The sequence below is a fragment of the Lupinus angustifolius genome, chromosome LG01, assembly GCF_001865875.1.
Source record: "Lupinus angustifolius cultivar Tanjil chromosome LG01, LupAngTanjil_v1.0, whole genome shotgun sequence".
Taxonomy (NCBI): Eukaryota; Viridiplantae; Streptophyta; class Magnoliopsida; order Fabales; family Fabaceae; genus Lupinus; species Lupinus angustifolius.
Genome location: NC_032009.1, coordinates 23,937,528 through 23,951,982, shown reverse-complemented (window position 1 = coordinate 23,951,982; position 14,455 = coordinate 23,937,528). Strand labels below are relative to the sequence as shown.

Sequence of the window (14,455 nt, the reverse complement as noted above, 5' to 3'; positions counted from 1 at the left end):
ATTTGGGAATCTTTCTATTTCATCCTCTTATTTGTCAATCTTACATATTGCTTAACACAAAAGTATAAAGCATTAAAGACTTGGTTGTGGATGTTTTTTTATCACTATTTCTAAATATTTTAAGATAAATATATTCAACTAGTTGATAGCTAGTAACAAATATGAAAAATACAAAAATAATTCATTCTATAGTTTATCACAAAAGTATAAAATATTGATTAATAAATGTCGTGCATATATATATTAAACATCAAACACCTATTTCATTTAAAGTAATAATTCACAATATATTAATTGTGTAAAAATCTTTAAAATAAGTGGAAGTATATATTAGTCATTTTATAGAAAGTATGCACCTAGAATATAATTTTTTACCTGTGAGAATCATTCATGTATTATCTATATTTATATCTTTATTTATATCTATCTATACTATATGTAAAGGGAAAACTTCATATAACTACCTATACTATGTAATTATCTCTTACTTATTTTGCCCTTTTAATTAACTAAAATTACAATATTTTCTCATATAATAAAAAATATTAATGAAAATTAGAGTAAGTTACATAGCATAAAAATATCAAACCTCCAATATAATTTTTCATAATATCATAATTCATTTTCATATTTTTTATCACAAAAATAATAATATCATATACACTCTAATGTGGATCGACAGGCACGAAGTACCTGCGACATGCTAATTATATATAAAGACAAAACATAATGTAGCTATTACTATGATGTAAATTTCAATTTTCTATATTGCCCTTAATATTATTTAATTTATGCAAAATAATAATCTTATATGTCCATTAACCACCACCAACACATTAACCACAACTGTTACTTTATATTAATTATTTATATTATCTATACTAATATATAAAGTCAAAACATGATTAAGAGACAAATATATAATTGAACAAATGTAATTTTTATATTCCAATTTTATCATTTAGTATATCCAACGTTGTTTTTATATTTGCATTTGTAACATACAAGATGCTAATAATTTTGTAACATAAATTGCAAATGAATTTGAAAAATATATGTTGCATAAAATATAAAAAATGAAAGAAATTTAATTGGATTTAATACATTTTCTTAAGTAAGCACAAATTGAGAAATTTATAAAAAAAAATTATATACACTTGATATCAGAGAAAAATAAAAAATGTGGATTGATAGACAACTTACATTTTCCCTCTAATTTTAATATCATTTTATAGATGGGCCTATATGAATATTTTTTTCTTCTCACGGAGTAATTTGCTACGTTCCCCAAACTATCCTCAGCTATCTCTGCATCACATTCTCTTTCTATTTCTCTCTTTCTCTGTAACCCTTCTTCCTCTTCGATCCGAACCCCATCGTCTTCAACTCTGATAGATCTTCCTCTCTCAACCACCTTTCATATAATCTCCTCATTCATTTAATCGCTTATTCCATTTATCCCTCTTCGTAGCTTTCTGCAATTGCTTCTCTAGGGTTTCTACGAGGAATCGCGTTTTCCAGTTATATCTGGTACACTTTCATTCTCACTTTCAATTGCAATATATTACTGTTTGCTTACCGAGAAAAAATAAGGGGAAATAACGTATTTTGCGAATGCAAGGAAATTAGAACTGGAATTTCTGCAACCGCAATCAATGTGGGATTTTAATGTGATTTTTCGTGTTATTTGTTGTTCGAGATAGATATAGATCCTGTTAGAATCTGTGTTATAATGAATACTTGTTAGTGCAACTATTTTTTTGTTTTGGTTTGTTTTGCTGATAAACTTCAATTGGACCTTTTTTTAATTTGAAGGTGTTTGCATGTTGGCTGTCTATATATGGTATCATCTATCATGTTTTAGGAGCAGTGGTTATTGTAAAGTTTAGGATCTGTAGTTTGGGAATAAGACCACTAATATGGAATATGATTGAAATGATTGGTTATATAGGTGGTGTCAAATATAATCCATTCTGGACTATGTGATGTGGTAGTCTTGGTATATCACGTGTTATTTATTATGCTAGTGAGCTGACATTATAAACAAAAACTTAATGATCACGAGCAATGATGTGTGTCATGATTTATTATTCCCCCTTTTCCTGTGATTTGAACTTTTGAACATAGATGTGTGTCATTAATTAACTGCTATGGCGAAAAAGACTATTACAAATAGAAACCCTTTATAGATCATGATTACATCAGGTGAGTTGATGAATGGGCTAAAATCAGTACTCGGTCATATTAGTCAATACTCTGGTTAACTGAGAACTATGAACATATGCATTGTGTGTCAGGTTTAGTATCTATCGTCTTAAGGCTCACTGATTCAGGAGACTGGTGAGATGTGGTAGCGTAGGGAGGAAATAGTGAATGTTGCCAGTATTTTGGAGTTTGCTTTTGCTATGCCTAGTGAACGAGGCTCCCATCTATTGGGGTTTGTGGTGCGCAAATGTAAGCAGCCTTACAATCGCAAGTGAAGAGGTTGTTTTCAGGATTGAGCCCATGACTTCCAGGTCACAAGTCAAACAACCTTACCGTTGTGCCAAAGCTCACCCTTTTGCTATGCCATTGAAATTAAAGTTTTGTAGGCATACCATGGTTACGGCATGAAATGAGTGGGTGAGAATGGTGTCTTGGATGTGTGACATCCTAAAATTAGAATATAACTTGTTTGAAGGTTCGAGTGTCCTACTTGTGAATAATGGTTGAGAAGTTTGAGATGATGGTAATGGGATAGGTTGCTGAGAATTTACTGCCACAAACCAACTTTGTAAATAAAGCAATGTATGTAACTCCTCACGTCTCTTTAAAACTTAGGAGAGTTTCTATTATTTGTCCGCTCGTTTAACAATATTATTACAATTAAAATTTAATCTTTAATTGTGGTATGTATGAATGTTTTGATATATAATATAAATTAAATCGTACTTTTCTCTGACTCTATTGTCAGGAATTGGCTTGAATGACCTTGTTGCTGCGACCAGGCTATGACTTCAAGCATGTTGAGCGGGGAGCGAAGGTATGTATTTTTTTGTGTACTTCGGAAGTCACTAGCTGTGGGCTGGTGGTGAGGGCTTCAGCTTGTGTGCAGGAGGTCATGTTTTTTCGTTGTACCTAAAGTACAGATTTTGTTTTGAAATGCAAATATTAGTGTTACCTGTCATTGAATAAAACTAATTTATTTTGTGGTCAATATGGTTCTAATGATAATTTGGTATGCCTCCTCAATTCAAGTTCTAGTTCCCCCTCCACACATGGATGAATTTATTTATTTAGTGGCTAAAATAAAATTGAGATTGCTGATGCTAATGCTGTTGCAGATGGGCAGGGGCCTCTTCCAGAAGAGGTGGCATGACTGTTTTAGGGAAGGTTGCAGTTCCTAAACCTATCAACTTACCCAGTCAGAGGTATTTGATTACTGGCTGAACTATTTCTTTCCTAGAACATGGTTGGTTTACGACCTAAAACTTTTCCCTTTCTTTTCGTGTTAAGGTTAGAAAATCATGGTCTAGACCCAAATGTGGAGATTGTTCCCAAGTGAGTAGACATTTTATTGACCTGAATGTTTTGATTTTTCTTCTGCCTTTGATCTTCTAGTTCTAGATTGTTGATGCTCGTTTGGTCTCTATTTTGATTAGGGGTACCCTCAGCTGGGGTGGTAAATCACCCTCTTCTTCATCAAATGCATGGGGTTCTTCTCCTTATGCAAACACCGATGGTGGAGCTAGTTCTCCCAGCCACCTCAGTGCCCGCCCATCTTCTGGCGGAAGTGGCACACGGCCTTCAACGGCTGGGAGTGATAGGGCTTTCGATACTACTTCTAATGCATGGGGGTCAACTTCTCGGCCTTCATCAGCATCTGGGGCACTGATATCAAATCAGACTTCGCTCACGTCATTACGTCCTCAAAGTGCAGAAACAAGACCTGGTAGCTCTCAGCTGTCTCGATTTGCTGAACCCTTGACTGAAAATTCAGGTTCCTGGAGTTCTGCTAGGACTATGGAGAAATTGGTAGGCTTATGTTATTATTTGTGTTTGAATCTTAAAGAGCCACCACTATTTACATATGAAGATTTTTTATGTAATTTATGATTATTCATTGTTTCTAGGTTAATGAGTCTATTAGATCTAGAATTTAAGATGTTCCACTTCTTGCCTTTTGATTTTCATTGGTTTGGGGTTGGTGCACATCTTGTTACAGTGCATAGTTTCTCTGCTAATGCACATATTTGTTGCTATGATTTGGTATTTGTGTGGTAATAGCTAGTATCTTGTTGGATGACCATGATTAACTGATTAAGATCTGTGGTGTGGTGATGGGCCACTGGCCCCACATTTATGGGAGAGGGAAGTAGCTGAGAGATGGGCCTACTAATAGCATTAGAGGCCTATTGGTTATGAGAAAAAGAAAAGGGACAGAGAAATTTGATGAAAGAGGGAGTGGGGTAGTTGGTTTGTGGGGTGAGAGAAATGAGCAACCAACTGGACAGCTATGGAGGAGTGAAGGATATCAGAAGAATTATAATTCGGGCGAGAACTGAGAAGGCCTTGACCTAGGGAGAAGTGCTCGCTATTTGTAGTTCCATTCCATACTTCAGTCCCCCCTCTCTTTTTGGTTATTTTCTATTTTGCTGTTGTTTGTGTTGCTTTTTCTTCTTCTGAATTTTCATACCGATATCTTTGTTGTAAGGTGCCTAGCTCCATTTTCTAGATTAATACCATCCAGTGTTTTCAGTCCTATCATGTAGAAAGTACAAACTTTACCTGTCTACGACTTCAGTCTCTGTATTCTTTGCTTAGCTCTGCTGCTGAAATTAGTCTTTTTTTTACAAATTCAGGGAGTTGCACAACCCAAGAATGATGGATTTTCACTGAGCTCTGGAGACTTTCCAACCCTTGGTTCTGATAAGGACAAATCAGTCTTGAATTCTGAGTTGCAAGGTATCATATTTTTTATTACTGTTATGGATACACATCCTCTATTATTTGCTGTCAATAGTGCCACCTTTTATGGGCATAATAGTTTATTTATATTCGCTACACAACATTTTATCATTTAGGAGTGGCCACCTTCATTACAGCGGTTGAGGAAAGTTCTAGGATTTCTTGTTTATATCAAGTTTCCCCCTTGAACACTTCGAGCCAGTGTAAGAAAGTTAAAGGTTCAAAGAGAAGTATAATGTATGGGCAGCACATATTGTCTATTGGTCTCTATGATTAATTATTAATAATTGGGATTAAAGTATACACACTCAATTTGATGCTGTAAGAAAATAGGCAGGAAGAGGGTTTACTTATATTTTTTTGTAATGATATTCATTATGTGTTAGAGTCAGTGTTTTGTGTAACATTTTGTACAATAGAGACAACATATATCATTAAGTATACTGATAAATTTTCCAGTGATATATTCTTTTTGATACTTTTTTCCCCATCAACCACTGACAGACCACAGCTTGGAATCTCATGCTCGCCCTGGCTCTTCTTCAGGGCTCAGGAAAGATATATATGATACCTCCGTTGTTGGTATGTCTGCAACTCTGCATTCTCTTGTTTCTATACTTATGTGTTGTTTTAATTTCTATTACACATCTGCTGATAAGGTTTTGTATTGATTCCTCTAGAACTAATATGTGTGTTGCTGTTGACGTTACAGATGATGTTCATGTTAATGTGAAAGGTGGAACAGTAGATTCTTGGAGAAGAGATGATCAGGCTCACAATGATGGTGTGAGGCCTAGCATAGAGATGTGGCAGGGGAATACCCACTCTTACCCGAATGCTGGTATTCCTTCTCAACACTTTGATGCTTGGCATGGTCCTCCAGTAAATAACCCTCAAGGTGGTGGTGTTTGGTTCAGGGGTCCTCCTGGTGGTCCTCCATTTGGAAATCCTGTTGCTCCAGGTGGCTTTCCAATTGAACCGTTTCCATATTATTCTCCACACATTTCACCTACTGGTCTTGCCAACCCGCCACCTGTTGCATGTTCTGGAACAGGACCAAGAGGACACCATAAAAATGGAGATGTCTACAGACCTCATATGCCTGATACCTATATTCGTCCATGCATTCCTGTCAGACCTGGCTTTTATCCTGGTCCAATGGGCTATGAGGGATATTATGGTCCTCCAATGGGCTACTGCAATCCAAATGAACGAGATGTTCCTTTCATGGGCATGGCAGCTGGACCCCCTGTTTATAATAGGTATCCGAATCAGAATCCCCCTGAACCTGGCAATTCCCAAGGTAGATCTGGTGGTTATGGTAGTGCTGGAAAGCCATTGACCTCAGAGCATGTAGAGTTCAGCCATCCTCCTGGTACTACTGCACCATACAAAGTTCTTTTTAAGCAACATGAGTCAGATGGAAAAAATGAACCAGAAAATTGGGAGGATTCAGCAACCACCGGTGCATCATATGTTAATGGGAGGGACCGAGCAAGAATGACTGTCTGGGAGAATGAGCAGAGTTCAAATTACAGAAAGAATGGGGAGATCGATTTGAGGAGAAGTGCTCATGGTGAAGAAGCTTCTTCTCAGACTTTGGAAAACCAAGTATCCAGTTCTTCTGTTATTAAGGCCAAAGCACCTGAAAGTTTCGGAAACATGAAGAAATCTGGTGATATTTTAGCAAGGAAATTGGATAGTGCTGCCACTGTTATCCCAGAGATCCCACCTAAAACATCTGCTTCAAAAGATGCCAATTTGATTCAGAAGATAGAGGGTTTAAATGCAAAGGCGAGGGATAATTCATCTGCTAGAAATAAAGAGGAGCAAAGGAATAAATTTCATGCTGGTAGTGCTGTTCCAAACCATGTGGAAAATGAAGTTGGTGCTGCTATTGTGCTTCCTGTGAGAACCCATGCCACTGCTGTCACTAGTCCAACACATCGTGAAGTGGGTGCTTCTGGTGGAGAAAGGAATCCTGAATCCTTGTCTATCATTGGAACAGCCACATCCAGGTTTAGCAATAACTTCTTGCTATTAACTGATTGTGTTTCATTTATCTTAGTCCAAGTATTGAAATGTTATTCACAGGCAAACTGGTCATGGCATGCAAGGTAGAAGTGTTCATCATAACAAAGGAAAATCAACTAATCAAGATGCTGATGGTTGGCGAAAGAAATCTGTGGTTGCTGATTCTTTACCTTCATCAGATCCACTGTTGGAGCCATCAGATGTTCTTGTTGGTGACCACAGAATATCTCTAGAGACCTATGATAGGTCTGGGTCGTATAACAAAGCACGGCGTGATGGAGATTCGACTCAAGCTAGGTCGGATTCAGTTGACAACCATGCACAGGTAACACACACTATTTCTAGAGTTACTACTTGCTAGCCTCAATACATTTAACACTTACACAATTCACTTTGAAACTCTAGCGTACCAAAATGAAAGAGTTAGCCAAGCAACGAACTAAGCTATTGCAGGAGGAAGAGGAGGAGCGCATAAGAAAGCAAAAAGCCAAAGCTCTTGCCAAATTGGATGAGTTAAACAGGCGTGCTCAAACAGTGGTGGGGTCAACTCAGGAAAAGAATGTTACAAACTCTGCTATCCAGAATAAGCAAGAGGAACTACAACCTTCTATATCATCAATTGTAGAAGGCAAATCTGGAGTTGTCAAATCTGCTGTAATTTCTAATACCAACACTGTCTGTCAAATTAGTGATACCAGCTTTAATAAAGTGGAAAAACCCATCCTGTCCTGTGTGCCACCTTTTGAGACTAATAAGAGTTCTGGCAAAGAACCTGTTCTGATTCAGAACTTGTTCCAGGATGCTAATAGTGCTGATGCCATGAATGCTTTACAGGTTCACAACACTATTGCCTCTAAGCAGAAGCGAATGAGCTCCAAACAAAAGCAGAGCATTTCTTCAGAGAAAAAATTGAGCGAAAAGGTTGTTTCCACTGCCTCAACTGCCCTGACATTTGAGAATGACAAAATTATTGATGTTACTATGCCATCTAGCAATGTTACAAATGATGTTGGTTCAGCCTGTGGTCCCAACTTACCCGTGAATTCAACTGCTATGGTTGAGCCTTCTTTAAATCAGAAAAAGAACAGGAACAACAGAAACAAACACAAAGTTGAAGAGAGTTCATCTCTGACTACACCACCATTGGCATCAAAAGAACCCAATATTTTGAAGATTTCTGTTGAAAGTGATAAGCCCAAGGCTTCTGACTTCGAGTTAGATCAGGGCTTGCTTCACCCTGCATCCTTGTCTGAAGAGTCTAATCAGTTTTCAGATCAATACAGACACTTAGCAAATGAGGAGTCCCATGGTAGGATGAATAGCCAGTGGAAATCACAGCATGCTCGTAGGACGCCAAGAAATTTGCAGACTAATAGACCAGCAGAGAAATCCCATGGGAATGATGCTATGATGTGGGCGCCTGTGAGACCACAGAACAAGACTGAAATCATGGATGAATCAAGTGAAAAAAGTAATACTGAGGCAGCTAATCCTGTAAAGAGTGATCAGCGGGTTCATAATTCAAAAAATAAGAGGGCAGAAATAGAGAGGTATATTCCAAAACCTGTTGCGAAAGAAATGACTCAGCAAGGAAGCACACAAGTGGTTTCATCAATCAGTCAGGCTGCTGCAAATGTGGATGTTGAAAGAGCTGCATCTGGTTCTCATAGCCCTCAGATTGCTCAGCATACTAATTCAGCTTTTGGAAAGGTGGGTTCTGGAGTTGAGTCTAAAAATAGAGATGGTAGGCATAGTAAGCAGGGAAAAGCACATGGATCATGGCAACAACGGAATCGGACAGAATCGACTATTGTGCATGATATGCAAGATGCACTGGACCATGATTCAAACTCTGTTCCAAATGTTCAGAGACCTACAGAGCATCATATACATCAGAAGTACGAAACAAGCTTGGTGAAAGGGCAAACAAAGCATTTCAATGATTCCGGTGATCAAGATGGTTTAAGCAATCCCATCAATCACGATTCAACTGCTCCAGTTTCTGTTCATGTTATTAAAGATCATGCAGTAACAGGGAGAGGGAGGCGGGGTCCTTTCAGAGGACATATGGGTCCAGGGGCAAACCATGATGTTGATCACAAGGGAAGTGCTGGGGAGAAAGAGAAGATTGAAACACATGTATCACCCTCTGAACACAGTCAATCAGATGGTGCTGCTTTGAAAGAAAACCGAGGTGTTGGGGAACGTTTGACTTCTCACTGGCAACCTAAATCTCAGGCATCTAATAATCAGAGAGGAAACAGACCCAGTGATCAAAATGTTGGTTCAGTGGTTGTTGGAAAGGATCCTGCTCATGATAGTGAATCAATTCGGGCAGGCCGTGACAAGGAGTCTAACGCCTATGCAGCCCAACCTCGCCATGACCAATCAGTCTCTGAAAAGAGCAAGGATGGAGAAGCTCCACATTTTGGGAATCAGGAGTCTAGAAGAGAGAGGCAAAACGCTCCAGAGAAGAGGCGTCTCCACTCCCCAAATCAGGTCAGCTCAGGTGAGCAGGCTCCAACAGGTAGGGATCTTAGGCATGAGCAACACCCATCGTCTGGCTTTGGTAAAAATGGAAACCAAAATCGATTTGGAGCAGGACATGAATCTCAGAGAGATTGGAAATCACCTGCCCAAGATAACAGACATTATAACAACCAACCTAAAATCCGGGAAAGACAGGGCTCAAACATGCATCACGAGTACCAACCTGTTGGGCCACATGATGACAGCAAACTGGACCACCTTGAACGACCTAGAGATGGTAATAATGGTGGACCTAGGGATGGTAACTATGGTGGACCTAGAGATGGAAACCGTGGTGGAGGGCGATTCAGGGAGAAAGGCCATGCTCATTCACGACGGGGTGCGGGAAACTTTCAGGGACGGCAGGGTGGCCTTGATTAGATGCTATTAATCAGCAGTGGAGACTTTCTTTAGGTGGTCTTTGTGTGTTCCATCAGAAGCCATGCCTATTAATTTGCTACTTTATTCAGCCATGTTTTCAGGTACATGTAGTCTAGGTTTCGGATAAGTTAACTTTGAATTGTAAACGTAGTCACATCAATTATTTTCTGATGGTGCGTGTGTTCAGCAGGGGTAGAAGCAATGAAGGTGGTGACCATGTTTTTTTGATGATTATTTGTGCTGTAGTTGATTTTTATTTCCTAATGTACCATTCGAATTACTAATTTGGTGCCCTTTTGTTTTATAATGGCACACTTGACATGTTTCAACGAGCTTGATCCTGGGATAACAGTGATACCTAAGAGATAATTTGTGTTCCACGTTGCTCACCATTTTTACAGGAAATTTTGAAATGTGCTCAAGCGGTTGCCCAGTTTGGCTTAAGAAAATGATTATTTGCAAGTTATATTAGCCACTAGTTCAGAAACAATAGAACCCTAAGGAGATTTTTCTACAGGAATGAAACGAGTTTAAAAATAAACTACAATTTTTATTCTCAAACGTGCTTTTCCCCCGGCTGAACTCTCCTGAATTCCTCATATTATTCTTCACAGAAGCAATGTTCTATTAGGTCCATAAAACTGGATATTATAGCAAAGGAAAATGTTTTTTACGCCATTTTTACTGACAATAGAGACAACATTGGATTCATGTATCAATGAGCATCCGGTTATTAACTGAGAACAGAATATGCATAAATGTAAGTTGCTGTCGGAATATGTTTATACATATAAGTAAATAAATTGTTGTGGCACCCGAAATAAAGATAAATTATAGAGAACAAAAGAGAATTTGTTGATAACTTCCAACTAATTGTGCTTATGTTGACCACCAATATCCTAAAAAATATTAGGATTCAAGCTCTAGCACACTATCAGAATGTACAAAATCACCCCAACTCTAGGTTCAATGCTCATGAGATGTTTCTAACTGGAATAAGATATAACTAGGAGCTTTAGCCCACAAGGACTTGTTATAATTATATATTTTAAGCAAATCCAAATAAAGCTAGTCTAAGAACACACATGGTGATTGTAATAAACCAGGTACTTTACTACAGAAGAAGCAAATAAAGGAATATTTATAGTAGTTTATTTCTCATATATGTTAGAACCCTTCATTTAAAAACCACGGGCTATATAAAATTTCTGTAACCTGTGCAACTAGCATACCTTTAGATATTTTTTGTATGCTAAAAATTAATTAGATCTTTATAAATATGAATTATGTATCATCAGTAATAAAGAAAGTAACTCTTGGGGAAAATGATTTCCACCCATAAGCTTACTCAAGTATTTGTGGTCCACCTAAGCTTTATATATTACACTTTTTCCTCTAATCTTTCCAATGTAGTACCTACCCACTTCACTATAACTCACTCGGATGTGTTTTTTGAACAGTAAGTGAATAATTGAAGCTAATAAAGGGGTACAAGCAAAGAGAGTTGTTCACAAATTGCTTAGGATTAGGACTCATGAAGTGAGTGCATTTGTCTGCCTAATACCTATCTACCTTTTCAGTTTATTTTATGAGTATAAAATCTATATATTATCAGAATAAAAATTTATATACACACATTACATCATCCACTATTTATTTGGATTACTTTTCATAAAAAGCCAACGGTAATTAAATATCAACTGTGAATAATGTAGTAATAATACATACATCCCATACACTGTTAATGTATACATCCTTTTCTCGTCTTTTATTTATAAAATTATCCTGTTGGTCAATAGAAAGCAAAGCTCCATTATAATACATAGAATATAGCCTGAAAGCTAATCAAAGACAAAATATTTTAGAATAAAATTGGATCAGAATAAAAAGTCAATACTCAGAAAAATGTACCATTTTTCTAATAGGAATTTCTATCTTCATTTTCTAGGATATATTTGTAGTCAATCAGTCTACTTCAGAATAGTATTCTTTTATATTATGTTAAGAAGAAAAGCTTTTATTGTATGTTGATGTTGTTTTAATAAAAAATATGTATGTGTTGGTCAATAATGTACCTTCTCCCTTTGGCTGCATCTCTTATTCATTTTTGTATTTTAGGGTAGTTAGTATGTCTCTGGCATATAGTTGGGGGCTCAAAAGTACTTACCAGCTTCTTAACGTACTTTCAATGAGTTTTTTTTAATGTATTTGTCATTCTAAAAGTTTATTATCCATAGATGAGATTTAATTCAATACTATAATTTTAAAGACGTGAAAAGTTTTTCATTTTCTTTCCAATGCAAAGGGTGCCAAAGCAAAAGAAACTACACATGCATATTACTAGAGTGAGAACAATAAATTAACCATATTAAATCATAACTTTTTAAGTTGGAGTGGGATAATATATTTAATATTTCTGTAAAAATATAAAATAAATGGACCAAAATAAAAATGGTAAGCCACCACCAATTTCAGAAAGCAAAAATCCTAGAGTAGAAGTTCATGATGGTCATTTTTTTTTGGGTACTATGAAAAGTATTTCTTAGCTTTTTGGGTAAGGAATTAATCCATTTTAGGTTTTGTGGCTGCTTTTCCCAACAAGTGTCACTCTCATGAATCGAACTATTGACCTTGGAATCAAGTGAAGCCTTATACTACTAGACCAACATCTTGTTTGTATCATGTTTATTTGATATCAAAATCACTTTTTTTATAGGTCACCAGGCATCCTTTCAGCATTCAGATACTAATTTTTAACTCCAATTTTTTTGTGGACATGTTTTCTCAAAATATATAAGAAAGAACTAAACATCATATTAGTGTGAAAATTTTAGCATTCAAATATCATTTTTGTAATCACTAAGTTGGAGAAATGTCTTGCTGCCTACAGGTTACAACATACTGACCAAAAAGGAAAACCATGGTTGATATATCTCTTCCTTTTAAAATAAAATCATTTTGAAAATATTATACTTTTTGGGTTTAAACTATCCCCTCATTTTAGCACTACAATGATCACAAAGGTTTGTTTACAAATTAAATTTTGATAGAATTAAAAAAAATTAGGATGTTTCAAAATCATCTCATCAGTATATTTCATGACTTTGACTTTCTCTTTCTTTTTATTTTCTTCCAAAATTCAACTTACAAGTAAATTCCAAGAGTAACAAAACTCTTATCATCTCAATGCATTGGTAAAGTAATATAAGGTCAAGCTGGATTCCCAAATATCATACTAAACAAAAAGTTAAATGTTTAATTCCTGATTACATATTCTAAAAAGAATTAATTATTTATACATATAATATGAGACACCCTTAATCATACCAAAAAAAAAAAAACTCTTATCAAGTATTTATCAGCTACAATTTGAACATTCCAATTCAAATTCTATTATAATATATCAATCTTATCTCAACTAATTACACTTTCTGGATGAGAATGGCACCTTACATTTTTTTGGGATAAATCTTGTCACTTTTCAAAAAGTAATTATCTCAGCTAATTACACTAATAATAATTTTTTAGCTTTACCCTTAAATATTTATGACAGGATAATTTTTAATATTTGTAATACTTCTGAATCTACACTTAAAAAAACAATGTAGTCAGATAATGATTTATTAAATAATATGATTAATACACTACTTATACAACTATTATTTGAAAATGAATGTAGTGTTATGCAACAAAAAATTAACTTGGTGACAATATATGACGTTCACTCCACTTGAATTTACACATATATGGATAAGGGCTTATTTGATCAAGAGCTAACTCTCATTTTCAGATCCTACTTTTTATTTTAGTTAAGAACATGTTATATGAAATAGAAAGTAGAAAACATAAAATTTTAATCATGCTGCTTTATAGACACTAAATCTATTGTGGTGACCACATAATGGGTTGGAGCAGAGAGGCGTGAATAAAGGCATTCAGGCTTTTCAGCTAATATCTATATAAAGATAGAAGTGAAAGAAAAAAGCACTTGGGTTGGGTAGGGTTAGTAGTTTTCACATTTCCAAAAAACATGTTATTATGTTCCTAACAAATTAAATTTTAATAAAATAATATAAAAATATTAATTTATATTTTTATAATTTTTTTAATTAAATATTATTTTTTAATTAGATGAGAACAAGGATAAAAATAAAAATAGTTAATACCATAACCGATAATAAGGGCACTTGGTCACTAGTGGTCCACGCGGGTAACTACTACATGTTTCAATTTTCAGTACCAATGTACCATGAATGAGAGATAACCAACCCCCAACTTGTTTTGAGGACCCATTGTCACATTTTATATTTGTGGCAAAAAATAAGTTGTTTTTGATAAATAAATAAATAAAATTTGTAAATCAAAATTAAACAAAATTGGAATTTATAGTAAATTATAAAAGCAAAAAATGAGTATTTATTATTTGTAAACAAAATTTAATTATATAAAAAATAATTTTGTTAAACAAAAAACTCTGCAAAAATTTTGGACTCATTTATTGTTGTTATTCGAGATCTGAGTCCAATATATTTAATTACAAGAGTTGACATGTTTTGCGACATTG

General features: G+C 35.5%; 1 protein-coding gene across 6 annotated transcripts; it reads left to right on the top strand.

Annotated features, from left to right (window-relative positions):
- On the top strand, nucleotides 1,281–10,321 carry LOC109357491 (protein MODIFIER OF SNC1 1-like). 6 transcript variants are annotated; one of them, XR_002108868.1, is made up of 12 exons: nucleotides 1,281–1,539; nucleotides 2,954–3,022; nucleotides 3,324–3,410; nucleotides 3,496–3,540; nucleotides 3,642–4,014; nucleotides 4,842–4,944; nucleotides 5,452–5,529; nucleotides 5,660–6,965; nucleotides 7,042–7,306; nucleotides 7,387–9,552; nucleotides 9,607–9,992; nucleotides 10,079–10,321. XR_002108868.1 is itself a non-coding variant. In XM_019601507.1 (11 exons), exons 2-11 carry the CDS (start codon nucleotides 2,991–2,993, stop codon nucleotides 9,889–9,891), a joined length of 4,740 nt encoding a protein of 1,579 aa, XP_019457052.1. In that variant the 5' UTR covers nucleotides 1,281–1,539; nucleotides 2,954–2,990; the 3' UTR covers nucleotides 9,892–10,286. The 6 variants fall into 6 exon arrangements, 3 of the variants coding, with proteins under 3 accessions (XP_019457052.1, XP_019457036.1, XP_019457028.1); XR_002108865.1 differs by having other exon boundaries at nucleotides 7,387–9,992; nucleotides 10,082–10,321; XR_002108866.1 differs by having other exon boundaries at nucleotides 7,387–9,992.